Source organism: Hemicordylus capensis, chromosome 3 (assembly GCF_027244095.1).
Source record: "Hemicordylus capensis ecotype Gifberg chromosome 3, rHemCap1.1.pri, whole genome shotgun sequence".
NCBI classification, from domain to species: Eukaryota; Metazoa; Chordata; class Lepidosauria; order Squamata; family Cordylidae; genus Hemicordylus; species Hemicordylus capensis.
Window position 1 is genome coordinate 337767315 of NC_069659.1, and position 27116 is coordinate 337794430.

A 27116-nucleotide genomic window follows, 5' to 3' on the forward strand; every position below is an offset into this window, starting at 1 on the left:
CCTTGGAGGAAGAGCGGGATATAAATGTAATAAAATAAAATAAAAAATAGGAAGGTGCTCCAGGCCCCTGGTCATCTTTGTTGCCCTTTTATCCATCTTTCTCAGTTCTACAGTGTCCTCCTTAAGATACGGTGACCAGAACTGTGCATAGTACTCCAAATGTGTGTACCTCCCACAGTTGTTGTGAATTATTATCATTAAATTGGGGCAGTTCGACTGTGGTCTCATAAAAGAATGAACCTACAGCACAGTGAAATGTGGGACGTTGAACACCACTGGCACTGCTGTGTGTATAAAACCTTGCCCATGCTGTTGCAGGACAGGACATTGATACCCACGGGAAATACCACTGCTACAAATCTCTATATGCTGCAGTTTACATGGAAAAATAAAAAATATGGTTTCTTGTCCCCAAAAGGGGTCACAATCTGAAAAGAAACACACAGTAGATACATAAATTTTATTACGGTCATAGACCAGCCGATTAAATTTATATATTACATTTACATTTTAAACACTTTGTGAATGAGCAATACATACGCTACAAAATTTGCAAACAATAAAGCAAAACTTGGCCACATGAATAGAAATTACAGGTTTAAAATTGGACAGCAGGTACTCTAAATAAAAATGATCGGTGTGGCCAGGACCATTCTTTAAAAGGGGTAAAATACCAGCAACATCCATTGGAGGGGTGCTATGCTAGGGCTGGATGGGGACAGGTGCTTTCCCCCTGCTAAAAATGTGAGCTAAAAGTGGGAGTCACGTCACAAAAATATATTTACAAAACTTTAAGTTGGAGCAGAACTGCTCTTCTCTGCAGCAGCGCAGCTGGGCTGGGCTTTTCCACACCTGCAGCAGTGCAGCCCGTGCAGAACTTGTGTGTGTCAGCCACAGCCCTTTCTACAGGGCGTATCGAAATCCAGCAAAAAGGAAGCCTCTGTGCCTTCCTAATGGATAACGCCTCTAAGCAGACCTTTTCAGTGGGTAAAAAGGTCATCTTGGTCTCCAACCACTGGCTAACCTCTTCCCATAATGCACTCATTGACATTAATCGGTGGAAGGCCTGTGATTTAATGACAGCTGAACAGTACACTCCCTCGACGGAGGTGGTTTGTTGGTTAACCTGAGTGAGTCCAATTAACTTTGCAGCAAATCAATGGGAAGTGGCATTTAGAGGATCGGCTACAGAATGTACGTGCACACGCTTGAAACCAGGCACTTTGTATAAGCTCCGGGCATGCTGTATTAGCACTGGTGGACATAGTCAGGTCAGTATTAGTTCATAGAGCAAAGCACCTTACCTCCCCCCCCTCTCCTCCCCCCTCTTTCACCTCCCTCCACGTTTACTTTTCTAAAAGCTTCTCTTGTGTCCTGCATGATGGCCTTGTTGCGAAATAGTCAGGTCGTTTTCATGACCTTTGTTGCAGGGCTGGGGAAGGCACCACCACCAGCAGTGGCCATCTTGGGCTCTGCCTGCACCGTGCAACCACCAACTGTGGTTGGTGCCGTTACAGAGTCCCCAGCTGGGAGCAGGAGGAGGTAGCAGCCATGTGTCTTCATGCAGACGAGGGCTGATCTTAATTGTTCAGGCTTAAGATTGAGATGCAGTTAGAAGCCACCCTGCAAACTCTCAAGGGGCTGCATAGCAGGGAGGCTGAAATCCATTATCTGGCCTGCTTTGCAGTGAAAGGGCTGAAACATAAAACTGCCTTATGAGGTGTGCAGACTATTGGACCATCTTGCCCCAGATTGTCTACTCAGGTTGACCAGGAATGAACTTGTGACCTTCCTGTGTCCCGTTGCTGAACTCCAGCCCCTCCCTTCCATGATCCTGGCTGGTGGTGGTCCTGGAAGGACAGTGAGGTCATCTGCTACTCTTTAGGAATCCATGAACATCCAGCTGCAGTGCTGGGCTGACAAGGTCCCCGTGGGAATGTGAGATGGACGCTGAGATGTTTCCCTGCTTCTCGCATTGTACACCTCAATTTAGATTTTGTCTAATTAGTAGAGTCACTAACTCTTCTCTTGGATTTCCCCCCATAGTGTTCTGAAAGTTTACTTGCTCGTACGTTAAGCATAGCACCGCGCCAGTGTCAACCACCCCGAGTGTTGGGGAAACCAAAGCATAAAGAAGTACAGCTTCAGTGGGGTGAGTTTTGGGGACCTGACTTGAAATCATTGGTTTGGTTTATTAAGAAAAAGGTAGTAGAAGTCTGGGTTTTATTTTATTTTATTTTATTTTATTTTATTTTATTACATTTATATTCCGCTCTTCCTCCAAGGAGCCCAGAGTGGAGTACATGGTTATGTCCCTCCTCACAACAACCCTGTGAGGTAGGTTAGGCTGAGAGATACATGACTGACCCAGAGTCACCAGTGACTTCCATGGCTGAATGGGGATTTGAATCTGGGTCTTCCCGGTCCTAGTCCAGCACTCTAACCATTCTGCCATGTCAGCTCTCCACGCCATGCTGGCTGTGTCACCATACATTTTATGAAGAATAATGGAGAGAGAGTCTTGGCACCTGACTGTGTATGTCAGGACTGCCCTACTTTGGCCCTCCAGCTGTTGTTGGACTACAACTCCCATCATCCCCAGCCACAGTAGCTATTAGGGATGATGGAAGCTGTAGTCCAGCCGTAGTTGGAGGGCCAAAGTGGTACAGCCAGTGTAGTGTAGTGTAGTGGTTTGAGTGCTGGACTAGGACCGGGGAGACCTGATTTCAAATCCCCATTCAGCCATGGAACTCACTGGGCGACTCTGGGCCAGTCACTTCTCTCTCCGCCTAACCTACCTTACAAGGTGGTTGTGAGGATTTTTTTTTTTTAATGTGGACACTGCTCTAGGTTCCTTGGAAGAGCCTTCTTCTTGGAAGAAGAGCAGAATATAAAGGTACAAATAAATTTAAAAAATTAAAAATAAGGCAGAGAATGAATGCACCCAGTGTGAACGGTGCATGGACAAAGCACCAACTAGATTTGGTGGAAGGGCAGTGTGGCCTGTCTTGCCACTAGTGGCCAAGCCCCCTTCATATAATGTCATGTGCCGGGGCATGGCCAGCACGTGCACAGACCAATACAGGGCAGGGGGCCACTGGGAAGAGCGTATTCCATGGCTGCCGGTACGCTCCCAATGAGATCTTATTTATTATATTCATACCCTGCTTGTCAGCCAAGATTGGCTCCCCAAGAGGTTTGCAATTAAAATGCACATGAATGAAGGTACAATTTATAATAGGGAGGATACGCATGTGTGTTGTATATAGTATTGTTGATTATCTGCTTTAACTATGGTGTTATTGGAGTAGTGTATGGTAATTACGGAACAAGTGTGTGCGCATGCATGTAGGTAGTTTTGGTGCCTGGATCAAGAGCAACTGATGATATAATCCTTTTTATGTCCCTTTTCAAGATGCACCCCCTGTGTCAGAAAGCAGCTGTCACATCTCGGCATACAGTGTAGAAATGACTGGACCAGAGGAGGTGGTTTCTGAGGTCTATGATGGTCCAGACCTTGAGTGCACTGTCAGCAACCTCCTGCCTGGCACAACATATCACTTCAGAGTGAGAGCATTGAATGATGGAGGGGTAAGTAAGCTATATTCAGCCCAAGGGGAGGCAGCCTACGGCACACCTGCCAAAAGTGGCCTGCGAAACAGTTTTGAGTGGCACTTACATTAACTCCTAAGAGGAGACTGCACCAGTGGCCTCAGGAACAACATTCAGACCAACATTGGTGTTTCAACAGTGGATCTTAAAAAGTAACTTGGAGCTGTGTGAATTCAATATTCCAAATGTAAACGTAAGATCCTCAGGAGAGATCCGGTTGCAGTTACCACCAGCTCGTTTGGTGATGTCCCCAAACCGGGCCTTTTCTAGGGTTCCCCAGATGAATGGGCCTTCTCGAGGATTGCCCCAGTATGTTACTGCTCGGGGCTGCTCACTACATTTATAAAACAGGTTCCCAAATGAAATCAGAACCTCCCCATCTCCGGCTGTTTTTAAGCGACTCTTGAAAATGCACCTATTTTATCAGGAGTTTATAATATTTTTAAGTTTTACTGATGGTTATTTTAATTTGTTTTATATGAATTAATGTTGTGTTTCAATTTGTATACTGCCCAGAGATTTTATATGGGGCAGTATATAAATGTGATGAATAAATAATAAAATAGCAGGCAGCAAAACAGCATTATAGGTAATCGCAGAGTGCAAAAGTTAAGTTTCAGCCACAGATTCAGAGTAAGGATTAAAGATTCAGTAATCCAGTGTCACTAAAAACTGCATTGATTTAACTGAGAAGATTTACATTTTAATAATTTAAACTTATTAAGCATGTCACAAGCATCATTTATTTTTCATAGAACAATAGTTTAATTATATATAGGGAGAGACTTTCTACACTAAAATGTATTGGTGGCACACAATACCTTACTTTGGAGCGAATAAATGAAGACTTGGCACACCACTTTAGGAGTCTGCAGAACTGGTTCTGTTGGTGGGGTTCCCCCCTTTGCTTGTAAAGGGGAATCCTCAGCGGATTCCACTTTACAAGTATGCCCCCTCAAACCACCGAACCAGTCTGACACTCAGACCAAACCAGGGGCCGATTTGACTTGAACCAGCTTGTGGGCTAGTGGTCCAGTTCAAGTTCAGCTCAAACCAAACCACCAGAATCTGTTCTGTTCACACCCCTACACCACTTCTGAATGGTTGCTGACCCATGATATAGCCAGTTTGTCTATAAATGGCCAATAATGTTGGAATAAGCCTTTGGAGGATCAGAGGTTGAAGTCCCAGCTATGCCATGAAATGTATCAAATTATTTGTAAGGTGCTGAGGAAGAGTTATATCCCTACCTCTCAGCTTTAGTTTAATAAAGTTGTGTACTTGGTGACTATTCAGTGACATTTGCTGGTCTGTCTTTGTATTTTCAGACGTCTATTGTCATTATAAGATGATCACCATAATAAGTTGTGTGTGTGTGTATAGATAGATGAATAGATATTATTGCATGGCATATACCATGTTTTGTTTTGTTTTTTCCTTAGTATGGACCATATTCTGAAGTGACAGAAGTCACAACCACTGCTGGACCTCCAGGGCAATGCCGAGCACCTTGCCTTGCCTTCCTTTCCAACACAAGTGTGCTTGTCAGCTGGGAAGTAAGATGAGCTCTTTTCTGTATTTCAGATTGCCAGCCTCACTGAGGTCTGCGCTGTGTATGCCATCCAGGCTGCAAGTGGGAGAATTCTTTTTTAAATTTCTCCTTTGCATAAAACATTTCCCTGCAAGCAGAATGCTAGCATGGCATAGAGAGGATGAAATTAGAACTTTTCTTCCTGTGATGCTAGTCTTTTACATGCAGGGAGTTTTTTTGTTTGCTTGCTTGCTTGTTTACATGGCAGTGCATTCAAAAATGGCACTTTCAACCTGAAGTGGTTCAGTCCATTTTACCACCACAGGCTCTTGGCCAAGGCTGATATGAAAAACGCTATGCACTGATAGTAATTCGAAGGGAATTCAACTGCTCAAACCACTTGAAAAGCTGCCTACACATGATGGCCCATAATGGGCTTCCCATCTCTCATTTTCCAGTAGAATTTGGGCTAGGACATGCATGTGTATTTGCCACTTGATTTCTCCACCATTAGCGACAAGAAGGTAGGTGAATGTGTGAAATGATTCCATGGAAAATAATGGGATGAGATCCATATTTCAGCTGCAGTCTGGGAAGCCCATTTTCGTGATTTATACACCAAGGAAGTAGAACGGTGGAGTCTTTGAGGTGGAGTTTGGGTCTGCTTCTCTCCCTGAGTGACCTCCATTTATGGCTGCAGAGATAGCCAATTTGATGACTCGGTTAAAAACAGGTAAAACCCCTGGGAGCGATCTCATGCCACTTGATTAAATTAAAAATAATTTAGAATGGTGGGCCCCTATTTTAGCCTCTCCTTTTACCTTTCTTGATAATACAGGTCGTCCCGTATTCTCGAAGAATGGGGATTGGCCATAATAATGCCCATATTTTAAAAGGGCAGGAGAGATGATCTAGTCAGTTATCACCCCGTAAGCTTATTAAACATCATTAGTAAGATTTATGCCTGCCATTTATATGAGAAATTGCTCGACTGGTTTGAGAATGAACTGATTCTAGTGGAGGAGCAAGCCAGATTCAGGTCTGGTCGTTCACCCAATTCAACTGTTATAATCTAGGATGAATTGTTATTAGTGTTTAAAATTTTATCTGTCTACTTTGCATTGCTGGTCAGAGACTGAACTAAAACTGAACTGAACTGACCCAAATGTCTCTCTTATGCAAGTGGGAAATGCTTCAGTTTGTGCATGGAGGGAAAGGCAAAGGTTTTCCTGACAGCAGCCCCTCAGAACCTATGGGAAACTGCACTGGATGGGTTATCAAGCTGGGCAGTGCATTTCGGCTACCACTTCAAGGGAAGAGTTTAAATGGTCCTGTGCAGCTGCCCGTGCTTATCTGGATCCCACCCACTGTAACTGAGTTGACATGGAGTAATAGGAAAGTTCTGTCTGTGACGTTTCATCTAATGGCTCACCCATACATGCAGATCATTTCTGTCAAGTGTCTGAACACGCATGTGTCAACCTGCCCTCAAAGTCATACACATTACACAGAACAAGGTGTTAGACTGAGGTGGTTGAATCCTGACTGTACTACTTCAGACTGAAAACCTTGGAGAGGTTTGGGAAGCTGCCTTATACCAAGTCATTATTGAGCTAAATGGACGAAAGGTCTGACTTGGTATAAGGCAGCTCCCCATGTTCCAGGATCTGGAACAGGGAGTAGGGTGGGGGGAGAGAAGGAAAAGGCATAAGGGTGAGCACAGAGGTGCTGTAAGGGAAGCTGTCCACAGGGGCGTAATGATAGGGGGCGAGGGGGCATGTGCCCCGGGCGCCACCCCGGCGGGTCACGTGGGGGGTGCCAAAAAGTGGCTTCCCCCCCCCCTGGATCGCCCGCCGTATGGCGGCGTGCGTGCGGCGATGTGGCGGTGGTGAGTGGCGGCGGTGGCTGGCAGCGATGGGCTGACTGTAGCGCGGCCCGAGCGGCGGCGGATCGCCCGCCAAGGAGTTCAGGCAGAGAGACGCCGAGCCTGCCTTCTGGCCCGGCGTCGCTTCCCGCCTGCGCAGTTGGGAAGCGACGCCGGGCCAGAAGGCAGGCTCGGCGTCGCTCTGCTTGAACTCCTCGGCGGGCGATCCTCCGCCGCTCGGGCCGCACTACAGCCCATCGCCACCAGCCAGCCACCGCCACACTCGGCGGGCAACCCGCCGCCGCTGCCCACACCACCGCCACATCGCCGCCACCACACCACCGCCACATCGCCGCCACCACACCACCGCCACATCGCCGCCGCCGCACAGCACGCCGCCCACACCACCGCCGCGCCGCACGCCCGCGGTACTCGGCGGGCGACCCGCCGCCGCTGAATCGCCACCACCGCGATCTGCCGCCTGGGGGGCGCCGCCGCGCCCTCACAGGTATGTGGGGGCCGGTGGGGGGGTGCAATTTCAGGGCCGGCCAGAGCTTGCCCTGGGCGCCGTTTCCCCCCGATACGCCACTGGCTGTCCTCACCACTGAAGAGGCAGCTGCCTGATCCTCCCACTAGCTGTTTCCCTTGACTGGTTGTAAGAGGCCATAGTAGCCTGCTTGTAAGGACCTAGTCACAAGCAAGGAAGAGGAGCCTGGAAGCAAATACTGCTGGAGCGCCACATTTAAAAGGCAGCGGGAGGCAAGCAAGCAAGAGCTCTGGTTAGCCAAGTAATGTGTACCAGGAGTCTGGAAGGATTAAGAACAGTGTGGGGATGACCCTTCCCCTTGACTAAAGGGATCGCCACTTGGGGGCCTAAAGCTTGCCCCGACCTCTTACATGCATCCTGGATGTATGTTTGTTTGCCAGTATGTATATGAAGTTAACTATTTGCAGAACCTATACCTCCTTGTTCCCTCATTAAGTAGATCAAGTTGGTCATGCAGAATTTAGCTTGAAGCATACCCACAAACCAAATGGGATGATTTACAGTTGCACTACTTGCAGTTTCATGGTTAGTTCAGTTTAGAATATATATTTATATACCACTTTTCAGCAAAAAGTTCATAAAGTGGTTTTACATTAAAAAAAAAAAAGTTCCCTGTCCCAGAAGGGTCTCATGGTATTTTTCAAAAAGAGAGTGGGGGAGAGAGAGCACAGCAGCAGGCACTGGAAAGGACCCTCTGCTGGAATGAATAGGGATAATTGCTAACACCCTACCACCTGCTAAATAGAAGAGAATGACCACTTGAAAAGAGCCTCTTTGCCTAGTTAGCACAGTTAATTTGACTGAAGAGCCTGGGGACTCCTGCATCCTTGTGAACTGCTTTTTGTGGCTTTTGTCTTAATTTGAAATTTGGCCATGGTGGAGCATAACTTGTCAAGGGAACAGTTCTCTCAGCCAGTTTTTCCCACGCCTTCCTGATTTTAGAAGTCTGTACCGAATCACAAGAGAGGCTGCTCATCTGCCTCAAAATGGGGCTGCCAGGTATCTGGAAAATGTTATCTTAACCAGTGCTTTCCTTTCCACTAACCTTTGTGAGACCACGAGCAAAGAATTTCCTATTTAGATTTGGATAACACCCACATTGTTGTGTTGTGTTGTGTTGCAGAGTCCCGAGAGCTTTGGTGCTGACATCTCAGAGTACAGACTGGAGTGGGGAGAAGATGAGGAATCTCTGGAACTGGTATATAGTGGCACAAGCAACTCATTCGAGATAGGTCCATTGTTAGCTGCAGCGCACTATGTCTGTAGACTACAGGTAAGTCTGTTGACATCATTCTCATCTTGGCTTGCAGTCTTATCCTAACTTCTCACTTCTATTCACTGTTTTCTTTCTTCATAACCTACCTGACTATGAAATCCTTTATTTGTTATAAGCAAGTTAGGATCTAGGTAGAGTTAAAGGAGAAATTTAGACCTTCAGGGTTAAATACTGAAAGCTTTAATTCCCTGAATAGTGATAGAAATGTAAATCTTCAAAGATGTCTTCATAAAGTTTGTTGGCCTCATATTATGTAACTAAAAAACTATCCGTCTATCTAACAGATTTATATACCACCCAAAACTTGTGTGTCTGGACAGGTTACAATAAAACAACACAAATCAAAACAAAATTAATACATTGAAATAATTTAAAATTTAAACAACATTATATAAAACTTGCATCACTTATAATGGAAATGTCCGAAGTTTTAAAGATCGTGAGCACCATTGCTATAAATCACTTGCTTTTATTTATTTTATTCATTTAGTTTTACACTTATATCTCACTCTTCCTCCAAGGAACCCAGAGCAGTGTACATGATTATGTTTCTCCTCACAGCAGCCTACAGGCAGGAGTTGAGGGCATGTTCTCTCTCCTGCTGTTAATCCCCTGCAACTGGTAGTCAGAGGCATCCTGCCTTTGAGGCTGGAGGTGGCCTACAGCCCTCCAACTAGTAGCCGATGTTAGACCTCTCCTCCATGAAGTCATCCAAACCCCTCTTAAAACCATCCAGGTTGTTGGCTGTCACCACATCTTGTGGCAGAGAATTCCACAAGTTGATTATGCGAGTTTAATGGCTGAAGGGGATTGAACTCAGGACTCCCCAGTTCTAGTCCAAATCTCTAACTACTACACCACGCTGGATGTTCTGAGGCAGAAGCAGTCCAAGCCATGCACAGTTCTTTGCTGGGTCTCCTGTTAGCAGCTGAAATGATGTTTCTTTAATAGTCTCCTGATAAAAGTTGACCAGTGAGCAGAATGCATTGCACCATTTTTTTTGTTGTTTTTAATGCTCTTTTAAGACAGAAATAAAGTTTTTCACCTTCTTGTTTTTGTTCATTGTTTGGACAACATGTTTAGATGACAAAAATCTTCCCTCAGTCTCCCTCAGTTTAGTTTCCAAATCAAAAGTATTCAGATAACTGAGATATGGGTGTGAAACAAGCTCATTGATGGAGTCTCATTGGTGGAGTCTCATTGCCCCTTCCAAAGGCATCTCTCATTTGCCAAACCATGAACATACCCAGCTTTGCTTTCTTCTGCTGGGAAAGATTCTTCTAGTTTCGCTGTAAAATAAAGATCAAGCTCTTAGTGAAAAGCGTTCTGCATGATGTTGAGGTTCATAGGTCTTCACCCTCCTGGGCCTAAGAGGTCTTCAGAAAAGACTAGAGGTGGAGTGAAGGCACCAGAGCAGCAACCATGTGAGAGGCAGCCTCAGATGCACTCAAATTTTATGATGTATAGCAGAGGCTGCACTAAAAAAAATATCCAAACCACCAATACAAATGCAGCTGAGGAAGCAATGCATTCAAATGGCAGGTGAACAGCAAGTTTAACATAGTTTTTAACATTGTGTTAAACTTTAAATTATTTTAATGCTTTATCACAGCCTAATAGGTGCTTGGAAAACTTTTATAGAGTGCAATTGCAGGATGACACCTCATTCTTATGGAGTCATCCCACCCCTAATTCCATCGTTGTGGAGGTATCTCTGCAAAAGACCAGGGGACATGGCCAGTCGGCAGAAAGTTGGACTTCTTCAGGAGAAGGCTCTATTCAGCCTCTGCTCTTCACATAAGGGTGGCTAATTATTAGGCATATAATCCTAGGTATAATCACTTCATGTGGGAGAAAATAGCCCCCTTTCTGGATCTAGTTTCTCAGGATAAACATGACCCTGCCAAGGCAATCCTGCGGGAAGCGATACAAGTTGCCAAGGAAGAACTATACTCGGCCAAACTCTTGGTGGAGTGTGCAGCCAAAGTGATGGCCACGTCGGTGACCCTCAGGCGACATGCCTGGCTGCGTTCCTCTGGACTGACTTACAAGGCACGCGCTAGGGTGGAAGATCTCCCCTTTGAGGGCTCTAGCCTATTCGTGGAGCAGACTGATGACATGCTTCAGAAAGTCCCGAAGCTACGGAGCATGGCAAGATCCATGTCCTATTCCTCTCCAGCTTCTAAACAACAGACGTCTGCACGATGGTTGCCTTATCAGCAGAAGGCTTCCCCACAGCAGCGATCCTCGTCTGATCAGCCATTTCGTGACAACAAGTTCCAATCCAGATACAACTCAAACCCTCAACCTGGCAAACAGTCCTTTCAGAAGCATCGGCCTAGTCCCTTTCCAAAGAAGCGATGACTCAGGGAGTTTCCAGACAGCATCCTATCTTAGATCTCAGGGCTCTGAACTGACATCTAGTGTACAAACGATTCCAAATGCTGTTGGTACCAACCATCATGACCATCCTAGAAAAGGATATTTGGATGGTGTCACTGAACTTAAAAGACACATATTACCATGTGTCTATTCACCTTCAGCATCTGTGCTTTCTGTGCTTTCAGATGGGGGGGGCTCCCTACCAGTTCAAAGCCCTGCCGTTTGGTCTCACAACGGCTCCCAGAATATTTACAAATTGTCTAGCCCCAGTGGTGGCTTTCCTGCAAGAACAAGGCCTACAAGTATTGCCATACTTGGACGATTAGATAGCAAAGAAAAAAATACCACCCAATGAATAAAGCGTAAACAAATCCAAAAAACAATGGTGACCAGTATACATATCAAATATCACTTCATTAATAACTTCATTTTTGACAAGGTTTCGCGATATATCCTCGTTTCACAATAAGCTTCATCAGAAGTACATGAACAATTATGTAATACAATCGTGATAAACTCCACAGCTACTAAATATAAATCACTTCTCCCTGGTGTATGGAATTATTCATTACTTCCTCCAAACGCATTTCTTCAATTCCTCCAAAGGAGTGTGAATTATTTCCAAAAATTCTTAAATTCCTCCAGGGGAGTTTGAAAAAGTCCTTGTAGATGTGAATTGCTACAAAGCACACATTAAAGAAAAAAATTTATACAAAATAATACAAACTACATATATAAACATCAAAGATAATTACCCAATGAGTGCAACAATTCATAAAGCTGCTGCCGAAGCCTGACACTTAGTCTTTATCACACCAACTTGAATAAACTGACCAAACTCTCTTCCTCCAACTTTATAGCACTCTCAATTATTCACAGCTGTTGAACCTCCTACATCTGCTGCTGTCTGGCAATCATCACACATAATTAGGTCACCAGTTACAAAAAGCAAGATACTGTAGATCCAAATTTGTATTTAAACCATAGGGTTGCAATAAGTTTAATCTGTGTATATAAAAAGATTCCTGTCTGTGTAACCATCTCACTGCATCTACGTTACACTGTCTGAATCTTTCCTTCCTAAAAGTGGAGATCACCAAAAACTTAAAGTCATCAGACTGATGACTAGCTTGCAAAAAAAGTTCAGTTAGTGGTGCCTCTAATATGCCGTATTTTATTCTGTAATGATGTTCAAGAATACGTTTTTATACTGGGTGTATAGTTCAGCCAACATATAACGTATGTTGTTATAATGTAATGTATGACCTATAATGTAAATACGTGCTACGATCAGTCTCCTTAGTGTAAAGTGATACAAAAATGCAATGATCTGATCCAATGTGTACATAAACATCCAAAAATGAAACTCTGGATGGGCTTATATGACTCTCAAATTTAATCATTTCATGAATGAGATTAATCCATTCAATAAATGCCTGAACCTTCTCTCTATCAGAAAAAATAATAATGAAGTGATATCTGATATGTATACTGGTCACCATTGTTTTTTCTATTTGTTTATGCTTTATTCATTGAGTGGTATTTTTTTCTTTGCTATCTTGAGTTAGTACCACTCTCCTCTTACATATATATATATCTACTTGGACGATTGGCTGGTCCTGGCAAACTCGAGGTGGATGGTTCTGGACACCCTCGAGATGGTTGTAGATACCCTGCAAGGTTTGGGTTTCCAGATCAACATCATGAAATCCCAACTGAAACCGATCCACAGAATCCAATTCATTGGGTTGATCTTCGACACAACCTTGGAGATGGTTTTTCTGCCAGAGGCATGTGTACATACCCTATCGAGGCTAGCCGCAGCATTCCTGGCCGGAGGTCCCCAGACTATGCATTCAGTGCAGCGCTTGTTGGGACACATGGCAGCCACCACTTACATGCTTCCTCTGGCACACCTTTGGATGTGGATAATCCAATGCTGGTTCTTGGATGTATTTGACCCACTTCAAGATCCAGCACATTTGGAACAAACTCCCCCTCAATGGGTCCGAGAAACCACAGCCTGATGAGCCAAGAGTCGCCATCTGACAGTTGGTGCTCCTTTCAAGGCTCCTCGGTCTCATTGGGTGATTGCCACTGATGCGTCGGAGCTTGGTTGGGGTGCACACCTGGACGGGTTTCGCCTGAGCAGACATTGGTCCCCCATTGAAAGGACTCAACACATCAACTATTTAGAGTTGATGGCCATTTTCAATGCACTCAAGGGGTTCTTACCTGTGATTACGGGTTCTTCGGTGATGGTCCAAACGGACAATACAATGGCGAAAGCCTATGTCAATCATCAGGGCAGCACGTCTTCAAGGAGCCTTTTGTTCCTGTCAGTGGATCTTTGGCACTGGTGTGTGACACATGCAGTGTACATTCAGGGGACCATGAATGTACAGGCCGACACATTGAGCTAGATGGTGTCGGTCTCCCACAAATGGACCTTGGACCAGAATGTTCTCCAAAACATTCTCACAAGGTGGGTTGTCCCGATTCTGGACCTATTGGAGTCCAGGGAAATGCTCGGTATGGCCTCTATTGCTCCAGAGGAGGGGAGGGTGAGGGCTCTTTGGGAGATGCCTTTGTACTGTCTTGGACGAGTCCTCTGATGTACCTATTCCCTCCATTTCCTCTCCTTCCAAGGGTGCTGAGCAAACTGAGACTGGAGCAGGCCACAGCCATTCTGATAGCCCCTTGGTGGCCCAGGAGGCCTTGGTTTCCAGCCCTGAGGTGGTTGGCGGTGTCCTGGATGTGCCTCCCTGCTTGGCCGAACCTGCTGTCACAGGAGAGGGGTTGGGTGCTCCACCCGAACATTCAGGACATTCACCTCACGGCCTGGAAGATCTGGCCAACTTCCCACCGAGACTGAGGGACATTTTGGTTGCAGCCTGGAAACATGTTGTAAATCTGTTAGCTCGGCTAACCCAACAGGATTTACAACTGCTTCAGCTCTCCCCTTGTGAGTTAAACAGAAAATAGCAGCGAAGCTGCATGAGGGAAAATGAAAGGCTCACAAAGAAAATATTAGTAAACGAATCAAGTCCCCTGAACTGAACTAGGTACCCCCCTCTACGATAACTGAGTAATAACTGGAAAGAAAACAACAGAGCAAGGAATGAAATAGAACAAAGGACACCAGAGCAAGGAATTAATGGAACAAGAACACAGAGCAGGAAAGAACAGAACAAGGACAAACTGAAACTCGAAAAAGTTGAGGAATTCAAAATAGAAACATGGTCAGCAATAGTTGCTAACATAATATATGGCTTCATATATGCCTCAAGAGAACCAGCAGCCAATCAGGCTTCCCTGAGTCAGCACTTCTGCTTCCTCTCTTGTGATTTCCTGTGCCTGCGTGTCTCCCACTGAGCTTTCCTCTTGAGACGTCTTCTCAAGAGAGGTGAAATCCCAGCCTCCTCCTGATCAGCCTCCATGTCTGGCAGCTGTTCCGATTCCTCAGCTCCAAAGTCTGGTCTCCCTGCCGAATCCTGTTGCTGTGCCTCTGAGCCCTCACTACCAGGCGAATCCTCACGTTCCTCTTCTGACTCTTCTGAGTCAGAAGTCAGAGCCATGACAAAATAGTCCACTAGGAAATCCTATGATCATAAGTGGACTCGTTTTGGTTCCCTTGCTAGCCTGCATGGGTTTGATGTGTAAAACCCTTCTGTACAAGATGTTTGTAATTATTTTCTGCCACTTAAGGAATCTGGCCTCAAGCTGTCATTCCTTTAAGTACATTTGGCTGCAATTGTAGCTCATTCTCCGGCATCCCGGGTTTCATGATTTAAGGACCCAGTACTTAAGAGTTTCCTCAGTGGTCTGTCCCATGTTTTCCCTGATGATCCTGTAGTGTCACCAACCTGGGATCTATCTGTGGTATTGGCCAGATTGATGAGACCTCCATTTGAGCCTTTGGCTTCAGTTAATCCCTGTCTCCTTACCTGGAATGCGGCCTTCCTGGTGGCCATCACCTCCGCTAGGAGGGTGAGTGAATTGCGGGCCCTGAGGATTGATCCACCTTACCTAATCTTTCACAAGGACAAGGTAGTGCTTAGGCCTGATATACAGTTCCTCCCTAAGGTGGTTTCTGTGTTCCATCGTTCTATGCCATTAACTCTGCCGGTATTTTTCCAGGATCCTTCCTCCAATGCCGAGCGTTGGTTACATCGCTTGGACGTTAGAAGGGCATTATCCTTCTATGTCCAAAGGTCTGCTGAATGGAGAAAAACTCCTTCCCTGTTTGTTCTCTATGATGGGCCTCATAAAGGCCTCCAAGTTTCTGCTCAATCTATGTCCAGATGGATAGTTTCTACAATTGAGTTATGTTAATGAATTGGCTCATAAGCAGTTGCATGCTTCTGTTAAGGCCCACTCAGTCAGGTCCGTGGTGGCCTTGGTCACTTTTGATCATGCAGTCCCTTTGGACACCATTTGTCAGGCAGCTACTTGGGCTTCGCCTCATTCATTTATCCGACATTATGTTATCGATGCCAGGGCACAGAATGATGCTGTATTTGGCAGGAGTGTCCTGCAGTCTATTTTCAGTTGATGTATTTGTTTCTGAAATAAACAATTCTGGTTGATTGCATATTGCTTTGTTGTCTTCCCTCCTCCTTGGGTGCTAGCTTGTTTATGCGCCCATTGGTGTAAAAGACAGAGACCATGGCAAAGAACAACAGGTTACTCACCTGTAACTTTGGTTCTTCTAGTGGTCATCTGTAGTTCCACATGCCCTCCTGTCCTCCCCGTGGGGTCTCCTGACAGCAGACTCCATGACTTTGGGGGTGAGGAGTGGCGCACTGCTGGTAAGCTTACACAGTCCTTTTTGAATCTGCAAAGAATTTAACACCTTAGGAGATGAGTGTTCCTTTTTGCAGACTGGGAACTGGAGCAGAGCTGGTCTTGTGGTTGCAAGCATGAATTGCCCTCTTTGCTAAGCAGGGTATACCTTAGTTTGCATTTCAATAGGGAGACCACATGTGAGCACAGTAAGATATTCCCCTTTCAGGATGGGGTCACTCTGAGAAGAGCATCTGAGGTTCCAAATTTCCTCCCTGGCGTCTCCAGATAGGTCTGAGAGATACTCCTACCTGTAACTTTGGAGAAGCTGCTGCCAGTCTGTGTAGGCAATTCTGAGCTAGATAAACGAATGACTCGGTATAAGGCAGCTTCCAATGTTCCTGAGGTTGTGAAATAATGATTTGTCTGAGGCAAGCCAGTCAAGTTTCAGGGGTGAGCTTGCCTTTCTGGTCTTTTGCATCTTAAGCCCATTGTACATGCACTGAAATGAAGTGAAAATGATAGCAAATGAAATATATGTTTTCTTCTGCAGGCGATAAACCATGCAGGAGCAGGACCTTACAGTGACCTCGTCACCTGCCGAGCCCCGGCATCTGTGCCTGATGCTGTAGCCACCCTCTACGTGACAGACGATGAGCACTTAGATGCCTATCCACTGTCACCCTCTGTGTGCCTTGTCCTGAACTGGGAAGAACCGTGCAATAATGGGTCTGAGATCATTTCTTACAATATTGACCTTGGCGATATTACCATCCCAGTGGGTAACGTCACGAGTTACGTTATTGATGACCTGCTTCCAGAAACCATGTTCCGGTGAGTGTGATCTAAAACTATAATGTTCTTCAGTGCGGTCCTGGAAGGTTATGATCACAGAGCACACTTTAAGCACTGATGTTAAGATTCATTCGAGAAAGCGTGGCAAAGGGCAAAAATAGCGGGGTCAGGGTGGGGAGAGAACCTTAATCACTAATATAATAAGTAAATCATTTTTTAAACTTCTTTTAAGAATAGATTTCTTCACAATGCAAACAGTTCATTAAAATTAGACCAGATTGCTGAAGATTCCTTCTCTTTTCCATTCTGTTGAAAAAGGGGGCGTTCAAATGTTGACAGGGAATACTTACAGTTATCCAGAGTTACAGATCAAGAGTAAATTTGTCCTTCCAATATTGCAATTCCCCATGCTCCAAAGTGTTGAAGATAATTCAACCTGTGTAGTGTCGGATCATTTGGAAGTCCTGAGTTTCTGTATTTTGCTGGTTATCAACCCTACTAGTTAATGTGGGACAAATTTCATTCTTGTGATTAAAATTTGAGATGATTGCACTGAATTAGCTGATTAACATTTTCAGCCCTATCAGTTTATACAGTGATCACTATACAGTGATCACTGTATAAACAGTAGCCTGAGTCACCACAACTGGAAAACCTAACCCTGGTGAAGGGGATAGAGCCAGAAGAAGAACTGCTTCCCATTTTCTCTTAGCACCACGCGTACAGCCTTTCTGTACCTCCAGCTCCTTTTGGGTCTAGGATGGATTCTTGCAGGCTTACCCAGCTCCCAACCTCTTCTATATCCATCCATGTTCTGCCTTTCACAGAAACGGCCTGAAGCAGAAAATCTAAAGGATGGGGCCCACAAATGTGTGGTCAGTGGCATCTCTTTCTGGTCACCTCTTGTCTCTGGATGTCTGACACAAAAGCTGAATTCAGACATAACTCAGCACTGGGACCCTCAGTTCCGCTCTCCCCCACCCACTGCTTGCACTTACCTGTCCAAATCCAGATGTAAGTGCTGGCCTCCTCTCTGCAGTCTGCGATACTGCTGAGAGGAGGGGGGGCTGGCTGCTGGGCTTCCTCCTTTGAGTGATGGACAGCCACGGCAACCATTCAGGACAGAAAGGAGGAGGAGGTTCCTTCCCTCAACTCCAGTACCAGGGAAGGCTGCCTCCAGTTCTGCATTTAGACATAATGGAGACAGCCACAAAACAGAGGCCCAAGCAGTGAACCTCACTTCAAACCGAGGGTTCAAATTGGAGCTTGGTGAGTGAACCCTTGGTTTGAGTTAGGGTCCAAACTGCGGTTTCACACATTGGAACACATTGGATCTGTTGTCTTGTTTTTATGCTTGTTTTATATGTTTTTAGCTTGATGTTTTTATTGCTTGATGTTTTTATTGCTTTTATTGTATGTTTTGATTTTTGTAAACCGCCTTGGGGTTTTCTTTTAACGAAAGGCGGTATAGAAATGTAAAAATAAATAAATAAATAAACACGCTGTTAAATGAACCCCAGCTACATGTAACTCCGGTTTCATGTGATGTCCGAATGTGGCCAAAGTGAAAAACTCCTCCAAGTTCTTGCTACCTTGTGTCAAGGGCTGAACAGGGTTGGACTGACCACATTTTTAGGACTGATCATGGTTGATTTGATTTGAATCAAATTGATTTTAAATCATGATTTAAATCGTTTCACAGAGGGACTCAGTTTTAATGATGTTAATCACTAGTCAGGAAGATTCTATTTAATCAGCCTTTTCTAGTAAAAGTACATTCTTGTCTAATATAACCTTAATACATATTCAGGGTTAGATGTAGGTTTCATTTTCAGAAGGTATAATAGGTACACACTTCTCATAATGCAGTTTCATTTGGGCAACCAGGCCTTGCATTTCTTTGTTGCACTGTTTGCATTTCACACACATGCCAGTCTTACCCACAGGTACAAGAACATCATTAAAATATTCCCAAATGAGGTCTCTCTTACTGCTGCCATGATAGCTGTCTCCCTTCTATAATGGAGGATACACTCGGAAAATGTTTCCTCAGAACTTCATGAATACGTTCTGTGCACTTTTATTTTTATTTTTACTTTCTGTTTCCCTCCCTTATCCCTTGCATTTATATCCAGACTCTTCCTCCTTGCTCAGATCTTCTCCATCCCCCAAATAATTTATTGGTCTTCTTTAGCCTGATTCAAACATTATGCTGTACGAGTATACAGATGTCTGTAAACTCGTACACATGTTGGTGTGAATTACTGTACCTAGGTTCATTTTAAAAGGCCCCCAAATGCATGGTACAGATAGGAAGTGCGCTGCTGTACCTGCATTCAACATAACATGTGAATGACTGTACTTGTGTACAGATTTGTCCCTGTGTACACTGTACACTCATTGTACTAGTGTTGAACATAATGTGTGAATGGGCCTAATAGCTTTACACTAATAGAGAGGGGGTCAAGGACTTGACTGTGTGTGCGCGCGCTGCTTGTACACCACCTGCAGAATAGGACTGATCAGGTCTGTTATCTCTCATCCCCATAATCCCCATATACTGCTGTTAACATGTTCATAGAATATAATTAGAAGTTATGATTGACATTCATGATGCTATCAGTTCAAGATTTATTACAGTCTATGACCAGCACAACAAGGAAATAGAATAGAACATATAACACGGTTATAAAAACGTAATACCACTTATATCACAATACCCTAGGGTATATAAATCAAATAAATAAATAAATAAATAAATAAAATATTCCCGAAACCACCAAAAGCCTCCCAATCTTAAGGAGGGAGTTAATTACTAAAACTCAAAAATGTATAAATAAGACAGAGTGAATATGCAGTTGAAATAAAAGCATAAATAACAATTTAAAAGGTAACAGGTCAACAGTCTCAAAACCCACCAACTATACTATAAATAAAAAGCTATAGGGCAGCACTGGATTTATTAATTAGAAGCCAACGCAATCTTTGAGCTGCCGCACAGAAGCCCACCACTTTCCAAGTAATGGCAGGAATACTGTCCTCAAGCAGGAAGGCCACTTGTTGGCTAGGCAAATTTCCTGGGGAACGAGCCAGCAATGGAAATATTAATTCTAGATGTAAGTCCCATAAACAGAGCAATGAAGCAGAACATGTTCGATAGATTCAACTTCCCCATCACCACAAGGGCATAGACGCTCCGCATAAGGAGTCCCACTGTAGCGACCTTCAAGAACAGCAGAGGGAAGGCATCTACATCTAGCCTGTGTGAAAGCCAACCTATATTTGGGGATGCATGATGATATCTTTGACCAAGGTTCTTTTTTCATGAATTTTTAAAAATTAAAATCTGATTTAAATTTTTTAAAATCTGATTTTTAAAAAACCCATCAATTTTTATAAACCCTGGGACTGACCCTTTAGCTCTCTGCACCAGCCAAGGCCACACAAATGGCTTTCAGTGACAGTGCTATGTTGCTGGAGGGAGGAGGGCATGTGTGGATGAAGAGGAAGTCCTTGCTTGCGCTGTTGCTCGTGTGCACCCTTGGTGGTGAAACACTGCAAGCTCTGGGACAGCATTGCACTGGTGTGTAGGGATAGCACCTGATCCCATATATTGCATTGCTGGTGCACCTGCCCATAGAATAGTCTTTAAACTTCCCACTGATGTCTTTTCCTTGCTCATTGCCATTTGTTCACTATGTTCTTTGACCTTCTCTTTGTCTCTAGATGTCTGAAAACAATGATGGCTGGTCTAGCATTGTAGCATGAATAAGTAAAGATCAAACTAATTACAATGTGCATTCTAAATATAGGAAGCCATTAAGGGTTTCTACGGAAGAAGGCTGCTTCATTGCACCGTGGAACACACTCATTTTTTAGATCCTGTGATTATTAAATGTGCATATTAACTCTGTTAATGTGCCTATGTGGATAAATAAGTGACAATTGTTAATTATTGTGATTTTTTTCCCCCTGCGGATGTCTGAGAAAAATGAATGATCATTTGTCTAAAATATCGTACCAGAGCTGCAAAAAGATCTGTCCACTGACAAATTCATGGTGGAGAGGTCTGTCAGCAGCTCTTCACCATGATACTGCTCTCCAAGGGGGAGTATCTCTTAGTACCAATTGTTGGGGAACAAACCATGAGGAAATTGTTCATTCTCTTTCTCTCTCTCTCGTTGGCCGCAGGGGGAGGAGAATGTTGGACTTGATATTTGATTGATTGATTGATTGATTTTTACATTTATATCCTGCTCTCCCTCCAAGGAGCCCAGAACAGTATATCTGGTTATGTTTATCATCATAGATACCCTGTGAGGTAGATCAGGCTAAGTGATTGACCCAAAGTCACCCAGTGAGTTTCAGGACTGAATGGGGATTTGAATTCAGGCCACTCTGACCCTAGTCCAATGCTCCAACCATTACAACACACTGCCTTCTAATCCAGAGCTCTTTCCTTTGCAAGGCACAGCTTCCAGGGCTTCACCTTGCCATTGGGTCCTGTGGGATGTCTCTGGCACATGGCACTTTTCAAGTAATTCTGCGATGCAGTGCAATGGCACATCATCATCAGTGTATCGATCCCATAGCCCTGCAGAAGAGCTGGCTTCCTTGCCACTTTCTGGAGCAGGAGCAGAGCCTCCTTGAGTCTTTCCATGGGATGTGCTGGTCAGCATCACAGCACAGTCGGCGACTTGTCCTCCTCCCTTAGCCTTTTGTCTCAGGTTGATCCCAGCACCAAGAAGGCTAGCCCAGTCCTCTAAACACCTGAGGCAGCAAGGTGCTGTCCTCCACCCACTCCGGTGGCATGTGGTGTTGTTTTTATATACAGGCAAACCTCATGACTCATGGGGGTTTTGTTCCTTGCCTACTACCTCGAGGAACAAAACCATGAATAACAAGGCATTATGCCAATGGGAAATGGGGCGGGGAGGTTCCAGAATGGAGGGAAAACACTTTAAAACCAGCTAAAAATATGAAATTGCTTACTGTACCATGCTCTATGGGGTCTGCATGTGCCCAGGAATGCCCCCACAAAGCGCACAGTGCCCCCACAAACCACGGGGAAAATCAGTGGGCTTTTTTTAAAGTAATGAGCCACAAAATGGCCCCGGCAGACAAAATGGCAGCCAGAAGATATCTCCACTGTCATTTCTGGCCGTCTAGGAACTGAAGATTGGTGGGTTTTAACCCTTTTGTATCTGCAAATAATGAAAATGGGTGTCAATTAGACACTCTTGGATACGCGCAATGGCAGATGTTAAATCTGCGAGCGAGGTTTCTCTGTACCACTTTTCAGCATAAGTTCACAAAGCGGTTGTGATGGTCTGTTTCATTCTCCCCTCCACCCCCGAAAAGCACAGAGTGCACCGCTCTTCCTCCCCTAGTGACATACAACATCCTCTCCTTACCTGGGATTACACAGCAGTAGGAGCTGTGGCAGTGGTGAGTGGCAAGATACACCACTAAAACACCACTGGGTAATGAGTGGTGCTGGTGGGGGGGGCAGCCAGAAGTAGGAAAGAACATGTGGGTGAGTGGGGAGAGGGAAGGAGGAGAGGTGACGCAGCGGGCAGGCTGGTGGGCTGGCATCTGTGGTGGGGAGAAGCAGATAGCAGCACCTGACACTTCTCCAGCCCACCACCTGAGGTAACTCGGCTCATCTCGACTCATATGTCCAAATACAGCTCCCATCATTCCTGACTACTGGCCACTGTAGCACCTGAAGGGCCGAAGTTGTGTAGCCCTGTAATAGAGGAAGCTGCCTTATACTGAGTCAGCCCATTGGTCAATCTAGCTCAGTATTGTCTACACTGACTGGCAGTGGTTCTCAGAGGTTTCGGGCAGGAGTCTCTCCCAGCCCTACCTGGAGATGCCAGAGAGTGAACCTGGGACCTTCTGCATGCCATCATGCTCTTCCACTGAGCTACAGCCCAGTCTCCTAAGGGGGATATTTTACAGTGCTCAAATATAGTCACTCATCCAAATGCAAAGCAAGGCACACCCTGCTTCACTACAATAAGGCCAGCTCTCCTCCCCATTATTAATTAATTCATTTATATATCACCTGACTCCAAAGGCTCTAGCCAGGGTCTTAGGAGTCTTGGTGGGGTCATAGAAGGGCTGACCCTGAACCCCAGTTGCCAACAGCCAGAAACTTGCCCAAGGGGTTTCTACAACCTATAGACGGTTACTGACACAGAATCATTGAAGCAGAGTATTGGAGAGGGTGTGGGCAGTGCTATAGGCCTTGTTGACATACATAATCTGATCTGTCGATGTATACCATGCATTGTTAGTTGCCTTGTAAAGGTAAAGTGTGCCATCAGGTCGGTGTCAGCTTCTGGCAACCATAGAACCCTGTGGTTTTCTTTGGTAGAATACAGGAGGGGTTTATCACTACCATCTCCCGCATAGTATGAGATTATGCCTTCCAGCATCTTCCTATATTGCTGCTGCCCGATATAGGTGTTTCCTGTAGTCTGCGAAACACACCAGCAGGGTACAAGCAAGCACATAATTCAGTATGAGTCTCGGCTTTTCATTTGGCTGTGCATGTGTTTTAAAAAGCAAGTTTCCACCCTGTATATCTGCAGAAACTTGCAGAATATCTGCAGAAATAAGCTTGAAAATATGCCAGAAGCCATTAGGAGGCTGAGCAGGACTTCATCAGTAAAACAATTAGACAACAATGCTTTTTGTACCTCCATTTCCTTGTCTGTGACAAGCTAAACCTGAATAAATTAAGCAAAGCACGCAAATACATGCTTATTTTTTATAACTCAGCTTGCCGGGTTGACCTTTTGAGGGGGGTGTACAGAATTGGGGTAATGAATTGTGCACAATCTGATTTATAATACTAATCTTTAAAACTTCCCAGCTCTGTGCGGAGAAGTATTTTGGAACATAGCAATCTGCCTTATTCTGAGTTAGTGCACGGGTCCATCTAGCTGAGTAACGTCTGCATTGAGGCTCTCCTAGGTTTCAGGTTGGAGACTCTCTCAGCCCTACTGGAGCTGCTGGGAATTGAACCTGGGACCTCCTGCATGCAAATCAGATGCTCTACCACTGAGCTACAGCCCCATTCCCTGAGGGGGATATCTTACCACAAACAGTGCTCACAGGTAGTCACGCATCTAAGTACAAACCAGAGTGGATCCTGCTTAGCAAGTGCTCACTATAGCAGGACCACAAAACACTTATTTTTTACGCCTTGGCGTCTGTATGACTCTGCTATGAATAATTAAAAAAACCTTAAACCTCATAAGCGTTAACTTTACTATATGGCCAATTAAACACCGAATAAACAATTTTGCTTCACTGAATAAGCTTTGGAAGATGTCTAGTGAGAACAATAAAAGATAAGTGTTGAGGCAGAAAAAATAACCTATGACAAGGCTTCTATGCCTTCCGGGAAAAATACTTTTCATTGACTCTGTCTTGAAAGCCCAACAGGGAGTTGCAGACATTTCTCATGAAATATTGACTCAGCTCTAAGCCTTTGATCCTCCTGTGCAAGTCAAAGGAATTCTCACATTTTAACAGAAAATTTACATTATGAAGATCGGCTGCCAAAGCATTCTGTCAGTGGCAGATCGATAATGGAGCAAACTTATTCAGTGAGCATTGGCCACCACTAGGAGAGCCTGAGTTTTTGATTTAAATCATAATTTCCTCATAGGATTTCCCATAAGTCAATGGGAAATTCAAAAATATTAATAACTCCTAAATGGCTGGGCAGAAAACTCTGAAATGTCATGTGGTTTTCCTAAATGACAATAGCATTGAATGTTGGGACATTCAAGGAGATCAGTCCACCTGTTGATTTTTAATGAATTTGTTTAAAGTTTTAAAACTTGTAAAAATGTATTAAAAATCCTCAGGTGGACTGATATATTTATATTTTTTTAATAACATGGTCTTTGTAGTACTTAAAAAGCAAACTTATTATGTTTTAGAAGCATGAAGAGGTTTAGACGACTGTTCACTTTTTCAGATGCTGAAATGAGAAATAGCTTATGCTATTTCATTTGTGCCTATAGAATAAGATCTTGAAAAGTTGCTAGGAGAGGCTGGGAGTTCGTCATCCACTACCACACAATACTAATATGTCAATGTGACTTCTTATTCCAGCATCCAGGGACTAATTGGGCACAAATTTTAGACAAGGATTGGCATAATTTATACACTCTGTTCTTTTGCCATTGGTGACATTTGAGGGCCGGTTTATTTTTTCTTTGGACAAAATAATTCATCTCTCTTTTTTCTTCTTCAGACGACCAATTGGCATGCATGAAATATGGCAAGACGTGCAAAGTTGTCTTCCACCTTTTTCATACTGGACTGATGTCTGATATATGCATTTTATTACACGTGGATTAAGTGTTCCTCTTTAGCCCTTTACAGATCCGGGAGATTTCTTCCTCCACACAAGGGCACACCTAGGTCCAAAACAGCCCAGACCTGAAGGGCTTCAAAGGCTGCCACCCTGCCACGGCTCCTGTCTCCAGGGAGGAGTGGCTTCACATGATTGGGGGGCTCCCAAGTGCCCCATTGCCCTGCCCGCGCCTGCTCCGACACTGTGCTGCTGCCCTGTGCCAATATTTGCCATCTTCACCACCAGGGGTGGGGGGTGAGCAGCAAGTGGAGCAGGCCTCCCCCCTTGGTGGCGGCCTGTCAGTGGGTGCACCTGCACAGTGTGGATATGAAATGTTGCATGTCGGTGACATCACAGCATGCTGTGTGCCATAGCCACACTGCACAGGTCTGCCCACCAGACAGGCCACCGCTGTGGGGAGGGGGAAGCCTGCTCTGCTCACCACCCACCCCTAGCAGTAAAGATGGCAAATATTGGCGTGGGGCAGCAGAACAGCATCGGGGTGGGGCTCTGGGGAAGCCCCATATCATTCAGAGCCCCCCCCAGGAGGCCACAAACCTGGTCCCTGAGGTCCGTGGCTAAACCCGCCTCTGTCTCCACACATCAACCAACACAGTGTACTTAATGAATGGCAAACTCCTGTATATTTACAGGCCCAGCCTTGTGGGCTGTTAGCTTTTTGAGCTGGCTGTGGCACAAATAATGGACTGTTTTAAATGACAAAGCAAAGTTGTGCGACCTTGTCATTGCACAGAGGCATCAAATGCAGTGGTTTGGCCGCTTTTGTGTATGAGGCGATGCTTCCTGTGTTCTTGAAAGAAGGAGCTTGTCTAATTGGGCAATTAATCGGTGCCACCAGGGATGTCTTCAGTTTCTCAGTGCACAAAGCATTGGGCCAAGTCAGTCAGCAGTAAAGTTGATGGTGCTTGTTCTGGCTGAGCAAATCTGGTGATTAGGTTGTTGTAAACAAAATAAACGGCAGGAGGTTCTTGCTGTCAGCACCAGCAAAATAGGAAGGCTTGATGAAGATGAAATATTTTGGTTCTGAGCTTTTGAAATCATTGGCTCTTTCACAGTTGCTGTAGTTGTCCTTTCTGGCAGAATTGGCCTGGGACATTTTGGTGTCTGAGAGAAACATCCAAACAAGGCTAGTCTGTCCACTCGGTGGTTGCCTAGGGCTCCAGTTCTTGGAGGGTGCCAGGCTGACCTCTCAAATAATTGGGCAGTGGCACAAGGTGGCAGCAGTGGTCTTATGAATTTTAAAAGAAATAATCTCCTTCCTCACCATCCTGCTGGTCTAGGATTGCCAGGTCCAGATGGTGAGAAAAGTCAACATCCATAGCCAAAAAAGTGGAAATAAGAGGACACTTCACCCAAGAAAATCTCCACTTTGCATAAAATGTGCTTATGTTTAATGGTGTTATATATGCATATTTTGATTTTTTTTAAAAAATTGGATAATTTGAGAATATATACAACTCACCCTGTGAAACTGATGCTCAAGTGAGCTGTATGTCTGCTCAGTCAGCATGTCAGCTCTGCAACCTGCCACTGAAGCAGAACCTCCCCTCTAGCTTCCCCATTGGGTGATGCAGGATGTTGGCAAGGGGGAAAGACAGAGGAAGAGAAGCTGCTTGTGAGAGCAAAATGTTCTGAGCTCATGAAATGTTCCAGCTGCTCCCCAGAACTTTGGATACCTCAACAAATGCAAAATAAAGTTGCTTTCCTTCTGAATGCAAAAACAAAACAAAACAAAAACAAGTCATTTGTTACCCAAAATAGTTCACACTGGGCTGATGTCTGCTATATGCAGTTCAACTTTAGTGCCTCCCCCAACATTCAGTTAAAAATATGTTTTGTCAACTTACCACAGGGATTCCCAATCTGTGCTACCCCAGATGTTGCTGAACTACCATCAACCCCCAGTTACAGTTTATTATAGTA

The 27116-nt window shown here is 44.7% G+C and overlaps 1 protein-coding gene across 3 annotated transcripts in view; it reads left to right on the top strand.

The window, feature by feature from the left end:
* The window catches only part of FNDC3B (fibronectin type III domain containing 3B), a 447770-nt gene that overhangs the window by 350977 nt on the left and 69677 nt on the right, over nucleotides 1–27116 (top strand). For all 3 annotated transcript variants that reach the window (XM_053308096.1, XM_053308093.1, XM_053308094.1), the window contains 6 exons: nucleotides 1153–1271; nucleotides 2047–2152; nucleotides 3416–3591; nucleotides 5055–5168; nucleotides 8678–8827; nucleotides 16551–16831. In XM_053308096.1, the coding sequence (XP_053164071.1) occupies nucleotides 1153–1271; nucleotides 2047–2152; nucleotides 3416–3591; nucleotides 5055–5168; nucleotides 8678–8827; nucleotides 16551–16831 (946 nt within the window). The remainder of the gene's footprint in view (nucleotides 1–1152; nucleotides 1272–2046; nucleotides 2153–3415; nucleotides 3592–5054; nucleotides 5169–8677; nucleotides 8828–16550; nucleotides 16832–27116) is intronic.